Here is a 20,298-nt window from a genome sequence, read left to right on the forward strand (position 1 = left end):
TCTGACTTTCCAATAACAATAAATTTATCTTTAAAAAAATAAAACTAAATTTATCATGGTTTTGTCAATTTTTTAAACACTTTTTATGTTGAAATATTTGATCAATTTGGAATTTTCTTTGGTAAAGGATGTGAAGTAAGTAATTCAGATTTAATTTTTTCAGTCCTACTCACATAAAGAATAAGTAACCCGTGTTTTTCATTTATGAGGAATGTCCTGTTTATCATATCCTATAACCCCATGTGTACTTGTATTTCTTTCTAAATTTCCTGTTTTGTCCCATTGATCTATTAATATGTTCTAGTTTTAGTTGAAATTTAATTTTATTGTGACTGGTGTGGTGGCACAGTGGGTCAAGCCTCTATGATCTTGGCATCCCATGTCATTGTACCTGTTGTCATGTCAGCAACTCCATTTCAAATCCAACTCCTTGCTAATGTATCTGGAAAAGCAGCCCAAGATGGCCCAAGTGCTTGGCCCTTGACACTCATATGGGAGACCCAGGTGGAGGTCTTAGCTCCTAACTGCAGACTGGCCCAGCACTTCGGGGGAGTTCAGGTGTAAGTGGAAGATCTCTCTCCCTTCTCTCCCTCCCTTTTCTGTAACACTGTTTTAAATAATTTTAATTGAAAGAGACTGTCCATTCTTTAGGCCACTCCCCAAGTACTTGCAACAACCTGGCTGAGGCAAACTGAAGTCAGGAACTAAGAATTCTGTTACAGTCTTCAGTGTGGGTGACAGGCACCCAAGTACTTTCATCATCATTTGCTGCCTCCCAGGTGGCATTAGTAGGAAGCTGGAGTCGGGAGTAAAGCTGGAACTCAAGCTGTGTACTCTGTTTTTTAAAGATTTACTTATTTTTATTTGAAAGGCAGATTTTACAGAGAGAAGGAGAAATAGAGGTTCGCTCCCTGAATGACTGCAACAGCCAGAGCTGAGCTACTAAAGTTGGGAGTTAGGAGCCTCTTCTGGTTCTCCCATATGGGTGTAGGGTAGCAAGGACTTGGGCCATCCTCTGCTGCCTTACCAGAAAATAAGCAGAGAGCTGTATCTGGAGTAGAGTGGCCAAGACGTGATTGGTGCCATATGGGATGCCAGCATGGCCATACCACCCTCTAGCCCATGTACTTTGGTGTGAGTTTTAGTGACTTTAATAGTGCTTCCAAATACCTACACCTAACGATAATTTTGAAAATAATAATATAGAAGACATCTTTATCTTATTTTTGAAAAACTTCCAGGTTGTTTATTTTTTCCTTAAATTTAAAAGCATATCTAATTTTAACAAAAATCCTGTTGGTATTTGCATTGAAATTATGTTGATGTGTTTACTTTGCAAAAATATGATAGCTTAATGGTCATGCTATCCAGCTATTTTAGTATTATCTAAGTTTTAATCCATTTACCAGGTTCTTTAGCAATCATTTAAATGTTTGCTTTCCTTCCATCTTAAATGTTTCTTGTCAAATTTGTTTCCTGATAGATCTATTTACAACTTTTTAAAAAGATTTATTTTTATTGGAAAGGCAGATTTGTAGAAAGGAGAGACATAGAGAAAAATCTGTCTGCTGATTCCCAAAGTGGCTGCAATGGCCAGAGCTGACTCAATCTGAAGCCAGGAGGCAGGTGCCTCTTCAGGGTTTCTCACACAGGTGCAGGGTCTCAAAGCTTTGGGCTATCCTTCACTGCTTTCCCAGGCCATCAGTAGGGAACTTGGTGGGAAGTAGTGCAATTGGGATATAAACCATTGCCCATATGGGATGCTGGCACTCAGAGGTGGAGGATTATGCATGATAGTCATGACATTGGTACCCTCCTAATTATATCATTTATGCTACTATTAGCTTTTGTTGAGTTTTATCCTCTATCTTTGAAGTTTATTGTAATTTTGCTCAGGCCCTTTACAGCAAGTTATGTATGTAATTTCAGGGTTAATGTCTCTAAAGATTTCCATCAAATTACATAAATTGTCCTTTATCTCCCTGACATGACCAGGGAGGAACACCTTTCACCTTCACCCTAGCCCTACTATTAAGGGATACACATTTCACTCTGGTGGTCCTTCACCACATCTCTGTAGTCCTTTTTTTTTTTTTTAAAGATTTTATTATTGGAAAGCTGGATATACAGAGAGGAGGAGAGACAGAGAGGAAGATCTTTCATCCGATGTTTCACTCCCCAAGTGAGCCGCAACGGGCTGGTACACGCCAATCCGATGCCGGGACCAGGAACCTCTTCCAGGTCTCCCACGCGGGTGCAGTGTCCCAAAGGTTTGGGCCGTCCTCAACTGCTTTCCCAGGCCACAAGCAGGGAGCTGGATGGGAAGTGGAGCTGCTAGGACTAGAACCAGCGCCCACTTGGGATCCTGGGGCTTTCAAGGCGAGGACTTTAGCCGCTAGGCCACGCCGCCGGGCCCCCTCTGTAGTCCTTTTGTGTTGCTGGTGGGTACACATCATTTACTTCATTAGTAATAAGTGAGTTATCTCTGTTAGCTGAGTCAAGTGTGGTTCCTCCAAAAGGAAAAGTGGACATACCAGGAATGGGTTCCATCTCTCTTTTTGCCAACATGGACAATGGGGAGCTGGGACTTTCTAGGTAGCCCTTGAGTGGTCAACAGAGAAATGCTCGTGGCAGTAAGTGGTGATGCCTGTCTTTTCTACACCAACATGTTGCCCAGAGCCTTGTCTACGTGGTATAACATGACAAAGGTGGAAGGGATAACACATCAAAAAAAGGTGAGGATAGTTTGGACCAGTGAGCTCAGGGAAGATGCTTTCAGCAGGCTGCTTTAGATGGACTCATTGCCTTTTTAAACATAATACATTTTTTTGATGATGACTACATAGTTGAGAGGGATGCATGCCCATGTGGACCCACCAATTAGGGTGGGGAGGGTTGAGGAATAGGGTGAGTGGATGAGACAACTACCTCCAGTCTCCTTTTTCTTCTGGTATCTGGGAGAAGTGGAAACACAAAGAGAGGGCCAATTCCAACAACCCAACCGCATCAGTACCTAGGAATAGGGGAAGGCTAACCAGTGTCATCCCAGGGTCCCTGATATGGGGCATGTTCCAAGGATATTGCTTAAGTGGTTTTGATAATTTTGAGATACTGCTATTTCGTTGCTCCAAAGATAAGGAATCCTTCCAAGGTCCACTGGCTGACATAGTCCACCTTAAAGTGTCTATTCACCCAGCTCTCTGGGAGAGCTGTCCAATTTGTTCAGCTCTCCATGGCATTAGATGTATTCTGGACTGTTTGTCATGTCTCCCATGAGCATCTGAGCATGCTGTCCACTACACAGGCCTCAGCAACTGTGCAGCCCAGTTCTGACACGTGTACTCCATAGTCCGACCACATATCCTGTGATTTTCACCGTGTTTAGAGTTCTGAGACCAGTGATCCAGTTGGGAGTGCTTCCAAGATACCCCACCAGAGGTGACCCCAGACCTGGCACCTGTGTGTGTGTGCCAGCTAGTGCAGGGTCTGACTCAATCTATCACCCATATCAGCTTACACACATACTGGTGGCTGTAGTCACCTTGTCAGTTCTGTCCTTGGCCCCATCTCTTACATAAACCAATGGATGCTGAGACAAAACCTACCGCTGCCCACCACACATTGCTCACATACATCAGCGGGAGCTTCAGCCTACTCAAGGTGACCCCCAGAACTCCAACTAGGCCTGCCCCAGCCCTGGTTCCTGTGCTTGGCAGTATGTGCAGCAGACTGGGTCGGTCTGTCTCATATCTCATTCAACTCTTGTACACATCCGTGTTAGAACCTAGCCTCATTGCTTCCCAACATACTTTATTTACTTGGTTTACAAGGAAAAACATGCATTTTATGCGTTTGGAAGGAATATTTTAGAATCCAGGGTAGAATTATCTTTCAAACTATCCACTTTCTCGATTTGTGGTAGTATTGTATATCCATGTTAAGTTTTTTTTCTCCTTGATTTGATCATTGCTTTGTCTTTTTACCTGTTTTATTCATTTTCTCTCTCGTGGATAATTGATTTTGCCTGCCTGTATTGGCATGCATCCCCTTTTAAAAATGCTGTTTTTGCTTTAGGAGGGATTTGGGCTACTATCCGAGGCTCTAGTTTGGAGGGCGTCAGCCTGGTGCTATTTGGATCTCAGTCTTGTGCCATTAATGTCACCACAAGCAGTTCACACAGAATTGAATGCAAAGTTCCATCCAGGGTAAGTGGATCCTTTCGGCATTTGCATGTCTCAGGGTGCTATTCCTGGTCTGATGAGGATTTTGAGTTTTTATACTTCCAGTAGTCACAATTAGAGCTTTCCATCAGAGTTGCCTTCAGTGTCATCAGCATTCCTAACAGAACTGTGACCCCAAAGATGACTGTCTACAGAACAAAGACCCCCCTGAAAGGTAGCGTTCAGAATATGCTTTTACCATGAGTCCTATACTTTCATCTTTTCCAGTTCCTTAAATATTATGAAATGCTAGCTTTTATATATAAACCACACAGAAGTGCATTATGTCATGTACCTTAATTTGTTTATTCTCTATTATTAGCTAACTTCTGAATTTTTGCTGTAGTAAACAGCATAGATTTGATCATCCTAATAACTATACTTTGGGACACTTTTTAAATAACAAATATATAAATTATTAAGATTTTTATATGCATACAGAAATTTCTTTTCACTTTATACTCCATTTATGTTTGTGTCTCAGGGTTGTTTTTTTTTAGGGGGGTTGCTTTGGCTAGCACTTGCTATCTTAATATTTGCCTTTTAATAGGTAAAATTTTACTATTTGGATTTCTTTTGTTAGCATGAATAATCATTAATAAAATACATTTTTGTTTTGGTTAAATGATACATGCAGAAGTTAAAAGGAAAATATATAAAATCATGTTTTCATATTCTTCCTTCAGGGACCCCTTTCAGAAACGAGCACTTCTAACTACTTTGAATATAGCTAACATACCTTTTTTGTTAATGAAACATGTTTATGTTATAACTAAGTGCTGTTGGCAGAACGTGATAATGTTTTCTTTGATGATTCTTTGTTTTATTCCTAGAGTCTCTATTTTGGCATAGAATACTTCATTTTTAAGAAATATTCAGCTGTTTCCTTTTAAGGCTTATTTATTTTGAAAGTTGGAATTAATGCATACACACCCACCCACCCACCCACCCACCCACCACTCACTGAGTGCGAGAGACAGACATACCAAACTTGCATCTGTTGATTAATTCCCCTTGATGAGTGCAATAGCACAGGGGCACTATGAAACCAGAGCCAGGGTCTTGGGCCATCTTCTGCTGCTTTTCTCAGGCCGTTAGCAGGGAGCTTGGATCAGAAGAAATTTACCATCTTTTAAAAGCATTTTGTAATTACTTTTTTCCCTAAATTTCTCTTTTTCTATTTTAATTGAAATTAATCCTTTTCTAGGTCTGTTCATCCTACAACTTGCCTTTATCTTACAAAAAAATTTATCATTTCAGTAAACTGATCATACCAGTTACTTTTTTTTCTTGAAGATTTCTCTCCGTTAATTGAAACGATTTATTTCTAGGATTATTCAGAAAATTTCAATAATTTCTGTTACTGCTTTTTTGGGTCATTGTTTCTTGTGATTCATAATTTTCTTTTTTGCTGATTGTAATTTTGTAAAACATAATCTTTATTGTTATTATATTTCAAGATTTATTTATTTTTATTGGAAAGGCAGATTTACAGAGAGAAGGAAAGACAGAGAGAAAGATGTTCCATCTGCTGGTTCATTCCCCAGATGGCTGCAGTGGCCTGAGCTGAGCCAATCCAAAGCTTGGAACCAGGAACTTCTTCGGGTATCTCATGTGGATGAAGGGTCCCAAGGCCGTGGCCATCCTCTACTACTTTCCCAGGCCACAAGCAGGGAACTGGATGGAAAGTGGAGCCGCCAGAGACTTGAACCGGTACCCATATGGGATGCTGGCATATGCAAGGCTGGGATTTAGCTAATGGGCCATTCTGCCAGGCCCAAGATTTTAATCTTTAGAAACATGTGAGAAAGATTTTCTGAGAACCTACATGTTTGAAAGTACTCTTATACTTGTTGGATAGCTGAGCTAGGTATATTCATTTATTTGAAGTTTCCTGTTTTATGGGAACAATTGCTATGTTAATTGAAAATTTATCTTTTAGTACAGGTTAGTCTGCATTTGTTCAACACTACACTTACCCACTGTAAGCACTAGGCTGTGTGAGTGTGTATATGTGTGTGTGAGAGAAAAAGGGATGAAAGTCTCATTATTTAGCAGCAATTAAAGATGCTTTCTAAGCTAATGTTAGGTGGACAACCTGCCTTCCCTGAAGTCCTACTTGCTGAGACTTGATTTTTTCAAATTGATTTTCAGGGGAAAGATGGACACGTTGTGAATGTGACTGTGATCTCTGGGGACTACACTGCAGTTCTTCCCAATGTGTTTACATTTGCCTCTTCTTTAAATCCAGAGATTTTGTTTCTGAGCAGAAATCACAGTGGCATAGCAGGTAAAATCCACAAAATTTAAGACTGCTTTTTTTTAATGGTTGGATTTTGTCTTTTTATTTCACTTTTATTTATATAAAGGCAAAATATTTCATGTGTTTCATTTATAGTTTTAACAATGTAATGATACGTGTTCTACTTTACACTCATTCCCATCCATTTCCTTTTCTTATTTTGTAAAATATTTTTACAATGGCATACTTTCAATTTACTTTATGAATTTAAGCCAATTTTCAAATAAATAATTCAAGTAGTAAGTAGAAAATCAATGTTCCTCAAGAATATAAATAGATCAAGGTTGTATAGTAGTCAAATGGTATAATTTCAATTTTATTCATATATATATATAAAACATATTTTTGTATATTTTGAAGTTACTATAAATCCAAGATAACATGATATTTGTGTTTTGGGAACTGGATTATTTTAATAAGCATGATGATCTCCAGTTGTATCCATATTGTTGAGAAATATAAGATTTCATTATTTTTGTGGCTGAGTAGTATTCCACTGTGTATGCATGCTACAATTTCTTTATCTAGTCATCAGTTGACAGACATCTGGGTTGATTCCATATTTATCTATTGTAAATTGAGATGCCATAAATAAGAGTGTACAGATAATTTTCTCATATGCTGATTTCATTTTTTTGGGGTAAATTTCCAGGAGTGAGAGAGACTGGATCATATGGTAGATCTGTTTTCAAATCTCTGAGTAATCTCTGTATTGTCTTCCATAATGGTGGTACAAATTTATACTATCACAAACAGTGAGTTTGGGAAATTTTTTCCTCATATCTTCACCATTATTTGTTATTCTTTGAGTTTTGGAAGATCACCATTCTGACTGATGTGAGTGAAATGTCTTTGTGGTTTTTATTTGCAGTTCCCTAATGGCTAGTGATTCTTCGGATTTCTTCGTATCTGTTACCCATTTATATTTCATTCTTTGAAACAAATCTATTCATATTCTTAGCCCATTTCTTAACTAGAAATGATTTTTGCTGTTACCGAGTTTCTTGAACTCCTTTATTTTATTTTATTTCATTTCATTTTATGACACAGTTTCATAGGCTCTGGTATTCCCCCAACCACTCCCCAAGCCCTCCATATTGAATTCCTCCATACTGTTACAGTAGTACAATTCATAACCAGTCATGATTCCTTCATTGCAGGCATGGACTATGCAGAGAGTCCAGCATCTCATTGTCCAGATAAATTCAACAGTTTCATTGGGGGACCATCCATGTTCTAAAAGTAGAGCTGGTAGAATATCATCCCCTCCAGTGAAAAGCCAGTACACAACTTCAACAACAGGAGGAAACATGGAAATTTAGAAAATCATGAAGTTAATTGGCATGGTATTGAGTGACTAACCTGTTAGAAAGTGCAAGTTCTTAACCACATTCTGTAACTACTTCATTGACATCTCATTTTTAGTTTGTACACAACCAGCTGCTATAAACCTTAAAATGGTTATAGGGTACTATTCAGCTGTCTCATGTCTATTTTCATTTCTACGTTTAGCAGCTTACAGTATTCAAGTGTGATCTTTTACTGAACTTCATGAATTTTAGAATAGTCCAAAGAGGCTTTTAACTCTAACAAGCCAGAGTTTAACAACTGAGGAGAAGAGCAGTTTTAGGAGGGGTGTGCAGAGAAATTTTCAATGTTAGGAGTAACTGATCTTTGTGTCCTACCTAGTAAGGTATATGGGAGTCCAAGCTGACTTTCCTGTCTGTTCCAAGCTTTCCTTTTTGGTCTCTGTCTGTGTATCTGATCTAATTTTGAGGGCTTCAGAGCGACCCTGATGATCATTGCAAGAGAGGGCTGGGAGCCAAAGTTGGAACTAAGTAAGGACCAGAGAAAGCTCCTCTCTCGAGTCCTGAAGGAAGTTTGCTGTTCTTCCGTTTCTGAGGACTGCTCAGGGCTCCTGGCTGTTGTTCTGATGACATTAGATCCAGTGAGGAAGGATCTAGGCTTTTTCCATCCCATGTGGTAGGTCCAATAGGGAAAGGTTGACCTCAGAGTTCTCGGCCTACGAGGGCACTCTAAATCCCTGGCAGTTGGGATATAGTCCTTGGTGAGGTACCAGGAGTCTCTGGAGTTAGGACACAAGTCTCCTTCTGTCCTCTTTTTCCACTCTGGGGTCCCCTCCTGCTCTGTGCATACGAAAAAATTCTCAAGCTCTCTGGCAATAAGGGAAATCCAAATTAAGACACCACTGAGGTACTGCCTAATGCCAGTAACAATGGCTCACATGCGAAAAACCACCAACAACACTTGCTGGTGAGGATGTGGGGAAAAGGGAACCCTACTCCACTGCTGGTGGGGCTGCAGGCTGGTACAGCCTCTTTGGAAATCAGTATAGAGAACATTCAACAACTGAAAATCTGCATACCATATGATCCAGCAATAGCACTCCTAGGAATATATCCAAACACCTGTTACACGAGAAACCAACATGCACCCCTATGTTCATAGCAGCACAATCAATAATTGCAAAAACTTGGAAGCAACCAAAATGCCTGTCAACAGAAGACTAGATAAGAAAACTATGGTTCATCTACTCCATGGAATACTACTCAGCTATTAAAAAAAAAAACTAAAATGCATTTCTTCATGGCCAAATGGCCCAATTGGAAATCATTATGCTAATGGAAATGAGCCAATCCCAAAAGACTAGATACCACATGTTTGCCTTAATTTAAGATGAAATGATGTCAATCCTAAAAATAGTACCTATCAATTGTAATATTATCACACCCTCAAACAGCCTGTATCATATGCAATAAAATAGTTTGATGCAACCAATGAACCAATAATCAATGAAAAACAGAATGCTTAGGATCTACATCAAAGAACTGAAAAGCCTGATATGCTTTTAACACCCTATGTTATTCTGCAATGGGTCAGGAGAGCGGAGAAAGCTTCCACCTTCTTAGAGCATGTGAGGAAGACGTTAAGTATAATCTATCAAGATTGTAACAGGTAACTTACAGCAGACTCGAATCTGCATTAGACGTTAACAAAAACTATAAAGGCATACAGTGGGATCCAAGAGCGATCCTGACAACCTCTTGAACTCCTTTTATATCCTATATGTTAATCCTTTAATCAGATGTAGAATGTACAAATATTTTCTCCCATTGTTTTGAGTAAAAAAATTGCTCTTGTAAAAAACGTGAGCAGTAGCCTATACACGTTTTATTGTATTTTGAATGGAATTTTTCCCTGAAAACTATGAGAGTAAGTTCTTCATCTTAGCCATCATTGTATCAATGTTCATATCCATTTTTCTATTTTCCTCATGAAAATAAGGTGGAAATTGAAAAAATTTTCCATAAAAATTTGTAGAACTTAAGTATCTGCCAACAATTATAGACATAAAAATGACTTTGATCTAAACCTTTCCGATAATTTGTAGGATTATTAGCTTCCATCAACAGATAAGGAAACTAAGGGTTATTGAAAATAAATAGCTTTTCTAAGATGCCTCCTACAGTAACAGAGCTATTTGAACCCAGGCAATTTGTAGGTTTTTAAGCACTTGGGCACACCTAGAGTTAACTTTAAATAATCTGTTTTGGAAGTAGTCTTTAAATAGCCATTATTTAATGATTAGAGAGTAGAGTGTTCTGATAACCAAGAAGTCTTGGTCTTTAACATAGCTTAACGTACTTGGTCTTTAACATACAATACATAAAACAGTTTTTTTTTCTCACTAGCAATGTGAACTGTTTTCAACTTATTTGATGATTTAGATGGTATGAAAGGGAAGAATTGTATATAAAAAAAAAAGGACTGAGGAAGTTGGCCAGTAACACCTTTGGGGACTTTTGTCCCAAGGCCAGATACAGTGGACACCAGGAATTCTCTATTGTTTATGGAGAAACACCTTTGAAGTGAAGTTTCAAAAGACACTATCCCCACCATTAACCCGGAGTTCGTTCGTTCTTTCTGCCTCCTGCCACTATGGCAGAGGTCTAGGGTCTTTTTTCTCTTCCTCCTGCCACTATGGCAGGAGGTACGGGTTCTTTTCTCTCGAAGTTCCCCGCCTTTGTCACTAGCCCCTCCCGTCACTAGGACGAGAGTCTCTCTTCTCAGCTTTTCTAATAAATCTTGCTTTAAAACTAAAACAAAACAAAACAAAAAACCAAAAAACGATTATAGAAAAGTAGCAGGTAAAAATCCCTTTCCAGTTAATTGAATTCCAGTTAATAGAGTTCAGGTGGCTGGATCTAAAGGTTTATCATCAAAGGACCATCATGCTTCCCAAGAAAAGCCCGAACTCAATTTTTTCCTGGTGCTATTTTCATTTTCCATAGTTCAAGAGTACATAAATAAAGGGAAGTGTCCTTTAGCTTCTCAATATTATTCAGCTCAGATAGAGCAGAAGAAGAATTTGCTGCCTCGGGCAAGCCAAGTGTATAAAATTCCTTAGTGGTATAGAGTCTTCCCAACAAGGTAGAAAAGGGGGGTAGGAGTCCCACATTATATTCAGATTTCAGTGATTTGGGCTTTTAGTAAAATTTCCTACCTATAATGAAAATAAATGCCTTGCATCAGTGCCTAAAAGGTATCTAAGATTAGTTTGACAATTGACCAAGGGTCCAAGAAGTTCATGTTTTTGATACATACAATTCAGTGCATTCTTTTCTCAGTTTATGGTTGTATTTAAATATTTCCATGAGAAAAAAAACTTACAAAAATCCCCAAAGTGTTTTCTGCCTGTTGGGAGTCTTTTAGGTCGAAGTGCTATATTGATGATGTTGAAGTCAAGAAGAAACAAAAGGTAAAGAGGAAAACAATGAGAGGGGAGAACAGTGGAGGATGAGGAAGAATATGAAATATAAAATTATTATAGTGGATTTTTTAGTTGTCAGAATGAACTGGTTTTGATAAATCTCAGTTCAGCAACTTGTTAAAATGTATCTCACAAATGAAATTTTTCTATTAAATGGTTTCAGTTTTGGAATTTTGGTAGCTCAAAGTAATATAAAATTTACCCATCTTAGTATATTTACTCCTACAGTTTGATGGTATTAGCTACATTTATATTTTCACATGACCATTATTGCTATCCAGCTCCAGAACTTTGCCATCATTGGAAGATTAAACTCTGTACCCATTAAATAGTAACTCCGTGTTGCCTTGTCACTTAGGCTCCTTCCTGGTCACCTCTGCTGTCCTGCTGTTATGAATTTGGTTCTGTTGAGCACCTCACATAAGTGGACTCATTAAATATTTGCTTATGGTATCTGATTTGTCTCAGATTATTTGGACAAAAGATGATTTGCAAACACAGAATCCCTGAGACTATAAAAAGGTTCAAAACTTTGCTTCATCACATGAGTCAGTACCATTAATAGACAGAAAAAAAATGTAAACAAGGGTGCAGAAAAAGCTGGATGGGTTGCAAATCAGAGTTTTCCCTATTTGAACATATTCTGATCAATTGGTGGCTTGTGAGTGACTGATTATCAGCTAGCTATTACAAAAACATGCTTCCAAATTTGGCTTTTCGGTTGGGGTTTATTATTCAGGGACTCAATAAGTAAGGCCATCTCAGGATAGATTCAGTTTAATTTTAACATATTTCTTGGGCAACATGTTTAACTTCTACGTTTAGCTACTTAACATACTATAGATGAGTCAAAGATGGGCTCTGCATATTGGTTGAACATTATTTACTTCTTTAGTAGACTCATTGGCTCAAGAATCTGCTGATGCCAAATTCAAGGCTTTACAGATGCAGTGGTTTTAAATAAAGCCCCCCCAAAGTAGACTTCTAGCCATGTGGAGTTTTCTTGCTTTGCAAAAGATAAATGTAGGTAAATATGGGCCTATAACAAATCCTGCGTTACTGATGTTCTTAGGAGATCTCTGACCCAGAGACCACGTATGAGGCTGCATCAAACAGACACAGAATCTCATGTCCTCCTGAGATAGTTTTGCTTTCATCTCTCTCTGGCTGGTGGCCTGATAACGCTGCCTCTGGCAGGCCTTATGCCTGAGACTTTACTTGTAAAAGCCATCTGTTTTCCCCCGACCTGCCCTGGAATCCCTTGAACTTACTATACTGCAATTCCAGGATGCACAACATAGGGTGGGAAGACATAAACAATTCAAGGGGATGTAGGGCAAGGAGGAAAATGAACTTCACTGAGACCTCTGTGTCTGTCCTGTATCAGCTGCTTCCAGGGAGTATGTAAGCTAATTTTTACAAGCCATGAGATGTACTTTATTGCTAACTTACTGATGAGAAATCCCAAGTGAGTCACCTTCTGCCACAGGGTGGTTAAATGACAGATCAAGCACTGGGATGCAAATCGCACTCTTCCCACTTTGCCGCATTCCTTTTCTTCAACTTTTCTTTCATGCAACAACTTTTTCCTCTTTATCTGCTTTTCTGTGGCATCCAATAAAATTGTAACATCTAAAGGAGCTTTGGAGATGCGTTATCCCAAGCCATGGGCACACTGTGGCAAAGGAAAGGTAAATATATTTATTTCTACTCTGAATATTGCGTACTGGATTTTGAGCCTTCATTTACACTAGTTTTGGGGTAGAATGAATTTATTTCCCTGTACACTTTATTTTAGTTTTTTAAATAAAAGTAGAACTTCAATCTTTTCTTTGCTTGTAAGCCTTTGAAAGTCTGCACTATCCCCTGCATTAGGTAGAGAATCCACAGGTACAGAGCCACCATCAGCTAGGCCTACACTGATACGTGTGCATGGATCTACATGTTTGTTGTCTTCCTGAAGTTTACCCAGTTTCCTTTTATTTTAACATTTGTTTTATTTGAAAGGCGGAGCAACTAAAGAGAAGCAGAGCTGGGCCAGACTTTGACCATTGCCCACTTTCCCATGTGTATGAGCTGAGAACTAGTTTAGCAATAGGGCCTCTGGATATTGACTTAGGGCTCACATGGATGCTGGCACTGCAGCTGGTAGTTCAACCTGCTGTTCCACAGTGCTGGTCCCCAATTTCCTTCTCATCAAGCTAATACATGGTTGAGAAAATGTTACAAATGACCAGATAAATTTCCAAAATTTGAAAGTTGAATTATAAGCCTCCTGGATCACTCGCTCTTGGGATTTATCTTTCACTTTGAATTTCAAGTACCATCTTGCCTTATCATAAAGCCTGTCCTGATATTCAGAATGCTGGCCTGATTAGAATAATCCTAACACTTAATTGTCACACAATGACAGGATGTCTTCTACTGATGCTTTTTTTTTTTTTAAAATGTAGCTTATTACTTTTGAGCCTCTTAGAGGGTAGGGCCTGTCTTTAGCTTACTTTCGAGCTTACACCATTGTCCTGTGGTGTCAGTAAATACTTGCGTTCAAAGGAGTTGAATTCGTGTTTGTATATGTGCAGCATTTTAGTAGAGTTAAACTGAAAAGTCATTGAAGTACAAGACAGAAGACTGGGCTCAGGTCTAGCTTTTCCATTAATGAGTTTCGAAGCTGTGGTAGCTCAGCCTTGGTTTCCTTAAATGCAAAATGCCTGTCATGTTAGCTGCCTCACACATGGAGGTTTCAGAGAGTTTGTAGAAAACAGAATGAAAAGAGAAGTTTTGTGTCTAATTACATCGTAATATTTAGCATTTTGTAGCATTGAAGCATAATTTTACTGAACCTGGCTTTTTTTTTCGGGTAGTCTAGACTGGCTTGTAACTCTAACAAGACATGTCAACAGTTGAGGTGCAGAACAGTTTTAGGAGGGGTGTACAGAGAAACCTTCAATACCCTAGTGAGGAGTAACTAATATTTCATGTCTTCCTCACACCTTCTAGGGTGATGAAAGATTTCTCTGCTCTCCTGCCCCATTATGGAATAACATAGGGTATTAAAAGTATATTAGATTTTACAATTATTTGATGTAGATCATAAGCAGTCTGACTCACATTGTTGCTTTGTTGGTTACTTCACAGTATCTTATTGCATGTGAGATACGCTGTTTGAGGTTGAAGTAGTCACAGGATGTGGTTAAGAACTTGCGTTTTTTTTTAACATTGATTACTCAATACTATGTCAGTTAATTCCATAATGTTATAAATTGTTGCTGGTGGTATGTTGGGGCTTTTAATTGATTGGGATGACACTCTGCTGGCTCTACCTTCAGACCAGAGAAGGTCTCCCCAACAAGCCGTTGAACTTATCTGGACAATAAGATGCTGGACTCTATGCTTGGTATATGCTTGCAATGAAAGAATCTGAACTAAACTTGAACTGTGGTAATGCAACAAGGTGGAGGAATCCACCATGGTGGGAGGGTTTGGGGAGGGGTGGGGGGAATCCCAGTACCTATAAAACTGTGTCACATAATGCAATGTAATTAATAATAAAAAAAAAAAGTTACTGTTGTTGCCAGCCAGCAAAAAAAAAAAAAAAAAGATAGATGGAAAAGTTGAATATTGGCATTTCAATCACAGTTCTTTTAATTTAATGTATGAACCATCAGAGAACATTCAAGGCTCTTTGAGCAATTGCCCTTTCAACTGGAAGATAGTAATTAGTCTGATTTATCATATGTATATACTCAATGAAATGTTATGCAATAAAAGGGTGTTTACTCAGAGATTGCAGTGACATGGAATGCAGTGGATGCTGTGGTATAAGAAAGCATCAAAAATATTTATATAGTATAATAACAATTTTCTATGTAGAAAAAGTCCTGTGCATATGAAAAACCCAGAAAGCATGCTCTTGTTATTAACTACAGTGTGTTTGTATAATGGAATAAGTGGTGTTTTGTCTTAACTTTTTGCTGTAATGTAAGATTTTTGTGCTCAGGACAAAATAAGTAATGAGTTTTGGGAAATTGTAATAAAATCTATACATATACCATAGAAATTCAAAATTCAAAGAAAATGCCTGACAAAAATCATTAAAAACCTAAAACTCAAAAAAAAAGAGAAGTTTATCTTGGTTCAGCAAATTTGAAAATCATGCATCATTGCTCCTTCATAAGGATATTCTATTAGCTTTTTGAAGACCTCTTATTTGCCATGAGAAGTTTGACTACCAAGTAATGTACGTGGATGTTGTCTGTTAGTTATGAATGAGCGCACTGATGTACAGCATGATTATAAGCCCCACTGCTCTCTGAACATACAACTTAGAATTCTATCAGGAAAATGGAGATTAAAGAAAAAGATTTGGGGTGTTATTTGCTGATTACAAAGATCATTAGCCCTGCAACTACTTCTCCATTTGCCTTTACATGAGTATTAGTCTCTCGTCAGTGCAATTGTCCTAAAAATTTTGTTCCTTGTGCCCTTAAGGTTATAAGCTTTAGTTCTGTTAAAAGGATTGTTAGAAGCTTCATGAAAAAAACAATTTAGTATTAAAGTTTTTAGAGTATTATACATGATGCTAACCATGTATTTAATCTTAACAGTTTAGAGAAGAATACATAGCAGAAGCCACAATTTCTTATCACCGAGACTAACATAAGCCTTTCCACACAGGAGGTGGGCGACTTTTCATCAGAATGACACAACTGGCGAGCTACACAGGTTTGGACATCACAGTTCACATCCAGGATGCCTTGGCTCAGATTCATGCCCAGACGGCTCAGGGCCTGGAGGTGGTGCTGCCTCCACTGCCAGCTGGCATCTATGAAGTCTCAGTCTCCATCAATGGCATCAGCATTTTCTCACGAGGGTGAGGAGGACGCTTGCCATTAATATTGGCCTGGTGATTTAGTTGGGGTGCTATATATACAGATATTTAAGAGGGAGGGAAGGATGAAGGGAGGGAGGGGGAGAGAGGATGAGAATGAGTATGAATGAATGAGTGAATAAATCTGCTGGTTTACTCCCTGAATGTCCCCAAACTCCTACAGTGGCTAAACTTGGTAGAGGCCAAAGCTGAGAGTCAGGAAAGTCTATCTAAATCTCAGGAGTGGAGCTGGAGCTGAACTCGGGCATTCAGATACAGCATGGGAGAACCCCAGGCAGTAACTTAACCACTATGTCAGAACCCACTCCTAGAATTGTTTTTGCACTAGGGCTCTCTTCTCTTCTTCTGAAGTTAGGATGAAAAAGGCATGACAATCGTAACAGGTGAGTGAATGTTAGAGACCTCTAGACAGCTTACTCTCAATAATGATGCAGGGGCATGTTTGGCTTATTTTTGGGAAAAGAAGAGTTGCTTGAGCTGATAGTGGAGTTGGCATTGTCCTGGAGCCTGTTTCCCCAGCATTCCTCAAGAGGTTCCTTCTTTCTAGAAAGTAGCTAAAGTGTCTAAGAATGCTGTCACCTCCAAGCATTGGTCCAGGACACTGTCGCATAGACTTTTCCACCACAGTTTCCTTTTTGTCCTTTAGTCAGTGTCATTCATACTTGGCCTCTGTCACTGTTTCTATCTTTTCCTAAAGGCACCTGCGTAATTCTTTTTTAGAAACCTCTACCTTGCTCCATTGTTTCCTATCTCCTGTAGGGTTGACCTCCATATCCGGTACCTCACAGACGTTTACAGCATCCGGCCTTGCTGTGGGTCTTTTCTAGGTAAGTGGCTCTGACATAGCTGGTACCATTTAAGCTAGGAAGCCCATGAACTGGGTATTCAGACTTTATGTCTGAATTAATGATCTGTATGGTCAGAGACAGACACACAATGAGAAATTTCTCCTAAGCTCCAAAAACTGATTGGTATACTTCAAAGGGCATGCAAGCGGTGGTTCCACAGCTTGATTAATTCTTGAAATCATTAAAGGTATCTGATTTTCTTTCCATGAAAATGCCAAAACATCTCATTTGTAGCACACTTGAGCAGATGTTAAGAAAACAAGGGAATGATTTCCTCTGTGAACCTGTCAGATGTTGCATGTATAAAGAGAACAGGTCAGTGTCTTTCCATCTTCACTTGCTTGTGGAGGAAGATGAAGGAGCCGGAAACAGAAACGCAAATGCCAGTGTGGGCGATACTAGAGCAAGACTCTCGAGAAATGACTACTCATTTTCAGAAAAGTTGAAAGTGTGTGAATAAACATTGTGAAGGGGTAGTGTATGTGCTTGAGACCAGTACAATTGTTTGGAAAGCTGATACGGGATGTATTGGTCCAATTCCTTTCCTGAAGTTGGGGTTTGATCTTTCATCTTTCAATGGGAGAATGAACAAAACCTGAGTCTAGCAGCAAATTCACTGGCATGATTCAGTGGTCATTGTTAGGCTTTATATAGAAGAGAACATGTTAGGGTATATATTTCATTGTCTGTTGGAATGTTCTGCAGATCAATGCTGAAGTAGAAGACTTCAATGAAACTGTTTTTCATCACTGATTTGTATCTAGGATATTTTATATATTCTGTACAATAACACAGTCATCAGATGACAAGAAAACAGAAATTTCATTTTTCATTAATTTGTAAGTTGATGGAAGTGGTGCCTTTTGGGATGTACAAAGGTACTAGTACTGCAACAGCCACCCTTTGTTACAGATTGCACATTCTTTGGTCTTATGAATTTTAGAACATCTGATAGTTGTCTAGGTGATCAAAATTTAACATGATGGGAGTATGGTGAACTAATTGAGGTTATGCTCACCCCACTGGAGTACCCCTACTCCAGTGCATCACATAGCTTGGGTGCTTTAAATCCTTAGGTCTGAATATCAACTTTGGACTTCTGTTTTCCATCTTCCCATCTCAGGTGGAACCATTCTCAGCATCTCGGGAATAGGGTTCGGCAGGGATCTGGCATCAGTATGGGTGCTTGTGGGCAATCGGTCGTGTGACGTTGTGAATGTGACAGAGGTGAGCGTGTGGTGTGCAACCTCTCCGGCTCCTCTGCTGCCCGATGTGAACTATCTCAGCATCTCTGCCCCCGTGGAGATCTGGGCTGGCAGCGCGTCCTCTACCAGACCTTCACCAAGTTTGGTTGGAAAGGGCTTTACTTTCACGTATGAAGTGGCCACAACCCCAGTGGTTACAGCTGTGCAGGGGGAAATCACCAACAGCAGCCTGAGCATCTACGTGGAAGGAAATAACCTTTCTGATGCTGTGCTCATCCTGGGGGACCTGCGATGTGAACTTGAGACACGGCCTTTTGGGGGCCACGGGAACCTGTCTGGGTGTTCATTTCCTCTTTCCAGTGTGGAGGCAGGCATCTACTTGCTCCAAGTGTGGCAGAAGCAAATGGGACTGGCTGACATGTCTGCCGTGCCCCAGCAATTTGTAGTGAAACCTCAGATCACAACCATCTTCCCAACACAAGGCTCTACATGTGGTGGGGTGGTCCTCACGGTGAGGGGTGTGGCTCTCCATTCCAAAAGGAGGTCAGTTCAGGTTGACCTTTCAGATCCTTTTGCTTGTGTGACTTTGGTTTTGGGAGACCAGATAGTTGTGTGTCAAGTCGATCTGCTGGGTGACCCTCTGCCTGGAGCATCCATCAGCTTGAATGTCACAGTCCTGGTCAATGGGCTAAGCAGTGAGTGTCAGGGAAACTGTACTGTCTTCTTGCGGGAAGATACAACTCCTACTGTGGACACCTTGACCACCAACACCAGTGGGTCGCTGACCACTGTGCTGATGAGCGGTCAGAGGCTAGGCACCACAGTGGATGAGACTGCAGTGTTTGTGGACCATCAACTTCCTTGTGATGTAACTTTCTTTAATACAAGCCATGTGGCATGCCAAATAGATGCGCTGACCCCAGGACTCCATTATTTATCAGTTTTTCACCCAAGAAGAGGGTATGCTTGCTTTGGCAATGTTTCCAGATATTTCCACGTTCGGCCTCAAGTGCTTCGTTATCTTCCAAAGGATTTCAGCACACACGGTGGAGGCCTCTTGGCCATAGCAGGCTCAGCCCTGAAAGGACAGAACTCCACCTTAGTCTTCATTGGTCAGCAGGCCTGCCGGCTGGTGAACATCACCACTGAGCTCATCTGCTGTACCGTTCCTGCGGGAAATGGCTCGACTATTGTGGAAATAGAGGTAGATGGACGTCGCTGGCATGTGGGAGCCATTATCTACAGCTCGGCCTTCACCCCAGAGCTGCGCTCTCTGTCTCAGAGGGGTGACATGTTGACCATTGCTGTGGCTCGGATCTCAGGAGCTGTAAATGTTGACGTTTTTATTGGGCCATCAATGTGTGGGGGCATCTCTGGTGACCACACCACTCTGCAGTGCACAGCCCCTCTCCTTCCTATGGGGCAGTACCCAGTCACAGCTTACGACCGTCCCAGAGGTTGGGCCTCCTCCGCACTGGTGTTCACGTCCAGAGTCCGGGTTTCAGCAGTAACTCAGAACTTCGGTAAGTTGTGCACGGGAAACTTCTGTGTAAGCAGATCTGTAGCTATTCCTTCTTCCAGGGGTAGGGGATTTGCAGCAATGTACATGCCAGAAGGTTCTAGGAGGCTGATTGGCTTCCAACCCTCTCAGTGGTAGAGACACTGTGCCGTGCTGCTCTTTATAAAGCTTTACATTCTATACCAAGAAAATTGTGCATCCTTGTTTAGTGACATTTTAATTGTATGCATTTGAATTGCATTTTAATTTAAATACCATTTTTTTAAGATTTTATTTTATTTTTATTACAAAGTCAGATATACAGAGAGGAGGAGACACAGAGAGGAAGATCTTCCGTCCAATGAATCACTCCCTAAGTGAGCACAACGGCCGGTGCTGTGCAGATCCGAAGCCAGGAGCCAGGAACCTCTTCCGGTGCAGGAACCCAAAGCATTGGGCCATCCTCGACTGCTTTCCCAGGCCACAAGCAGAGAGCTGGATGGGAAGTGGGGCTGCTAGGATTAGAACCGGCGCCCATATGG

General features: G+C 40.1%; 1 protein-coding gene across 1 annotated transcript in view; it reads left to right on the forward strand.

The window, feature by feature from the left end:
* Positions 1–20,298, forward strand: part of PKHD1 (PKHD1 ciliary IPT domain containing fibrocystin/polyductin) — a 440,412-nt gene that overhangs the window by 54,771 nt on the left and 365,343 nt on the right. Inside the window, exons 27-31 of the mRNA XM_058662233.1 lie at positions 4,075–4,205; positions 6,375–6,510; positions 15,992–16,187; positions 16,965–17,032; positions 18,177–19,781. Coding sequence (XP_058518216.1) covers positions 4,075–4,205; positions 6,375–6,510; positions 15,992–16,187; positions 16,965–17,032; positions 18,177–19,781 — 2,136 coding nt within the window. The remainder of the gene's footprint in view (positions 1–4,074; positions 4,206–6,374; positions 6,511–15,991; positions 16,188–16,964; positions 17,033–18,176; positions 19,782–20,298) is intronic.

Source organism: Ochotona princeps, chromosome 1, assembly GCF_030435755.1.
Source record: "Ochotona princeps isolate mOchPri1 chromosome 1, mOchPri1.hap1, whole genome shotgun sequence".
In the NCBI taxonomy this organism is placed as follows: Eukaryota; Metazoa; Chordata; class Mammalia; order Lagomorpha; family Ochotonidae; genus Ochotona; species Ochotona princeps.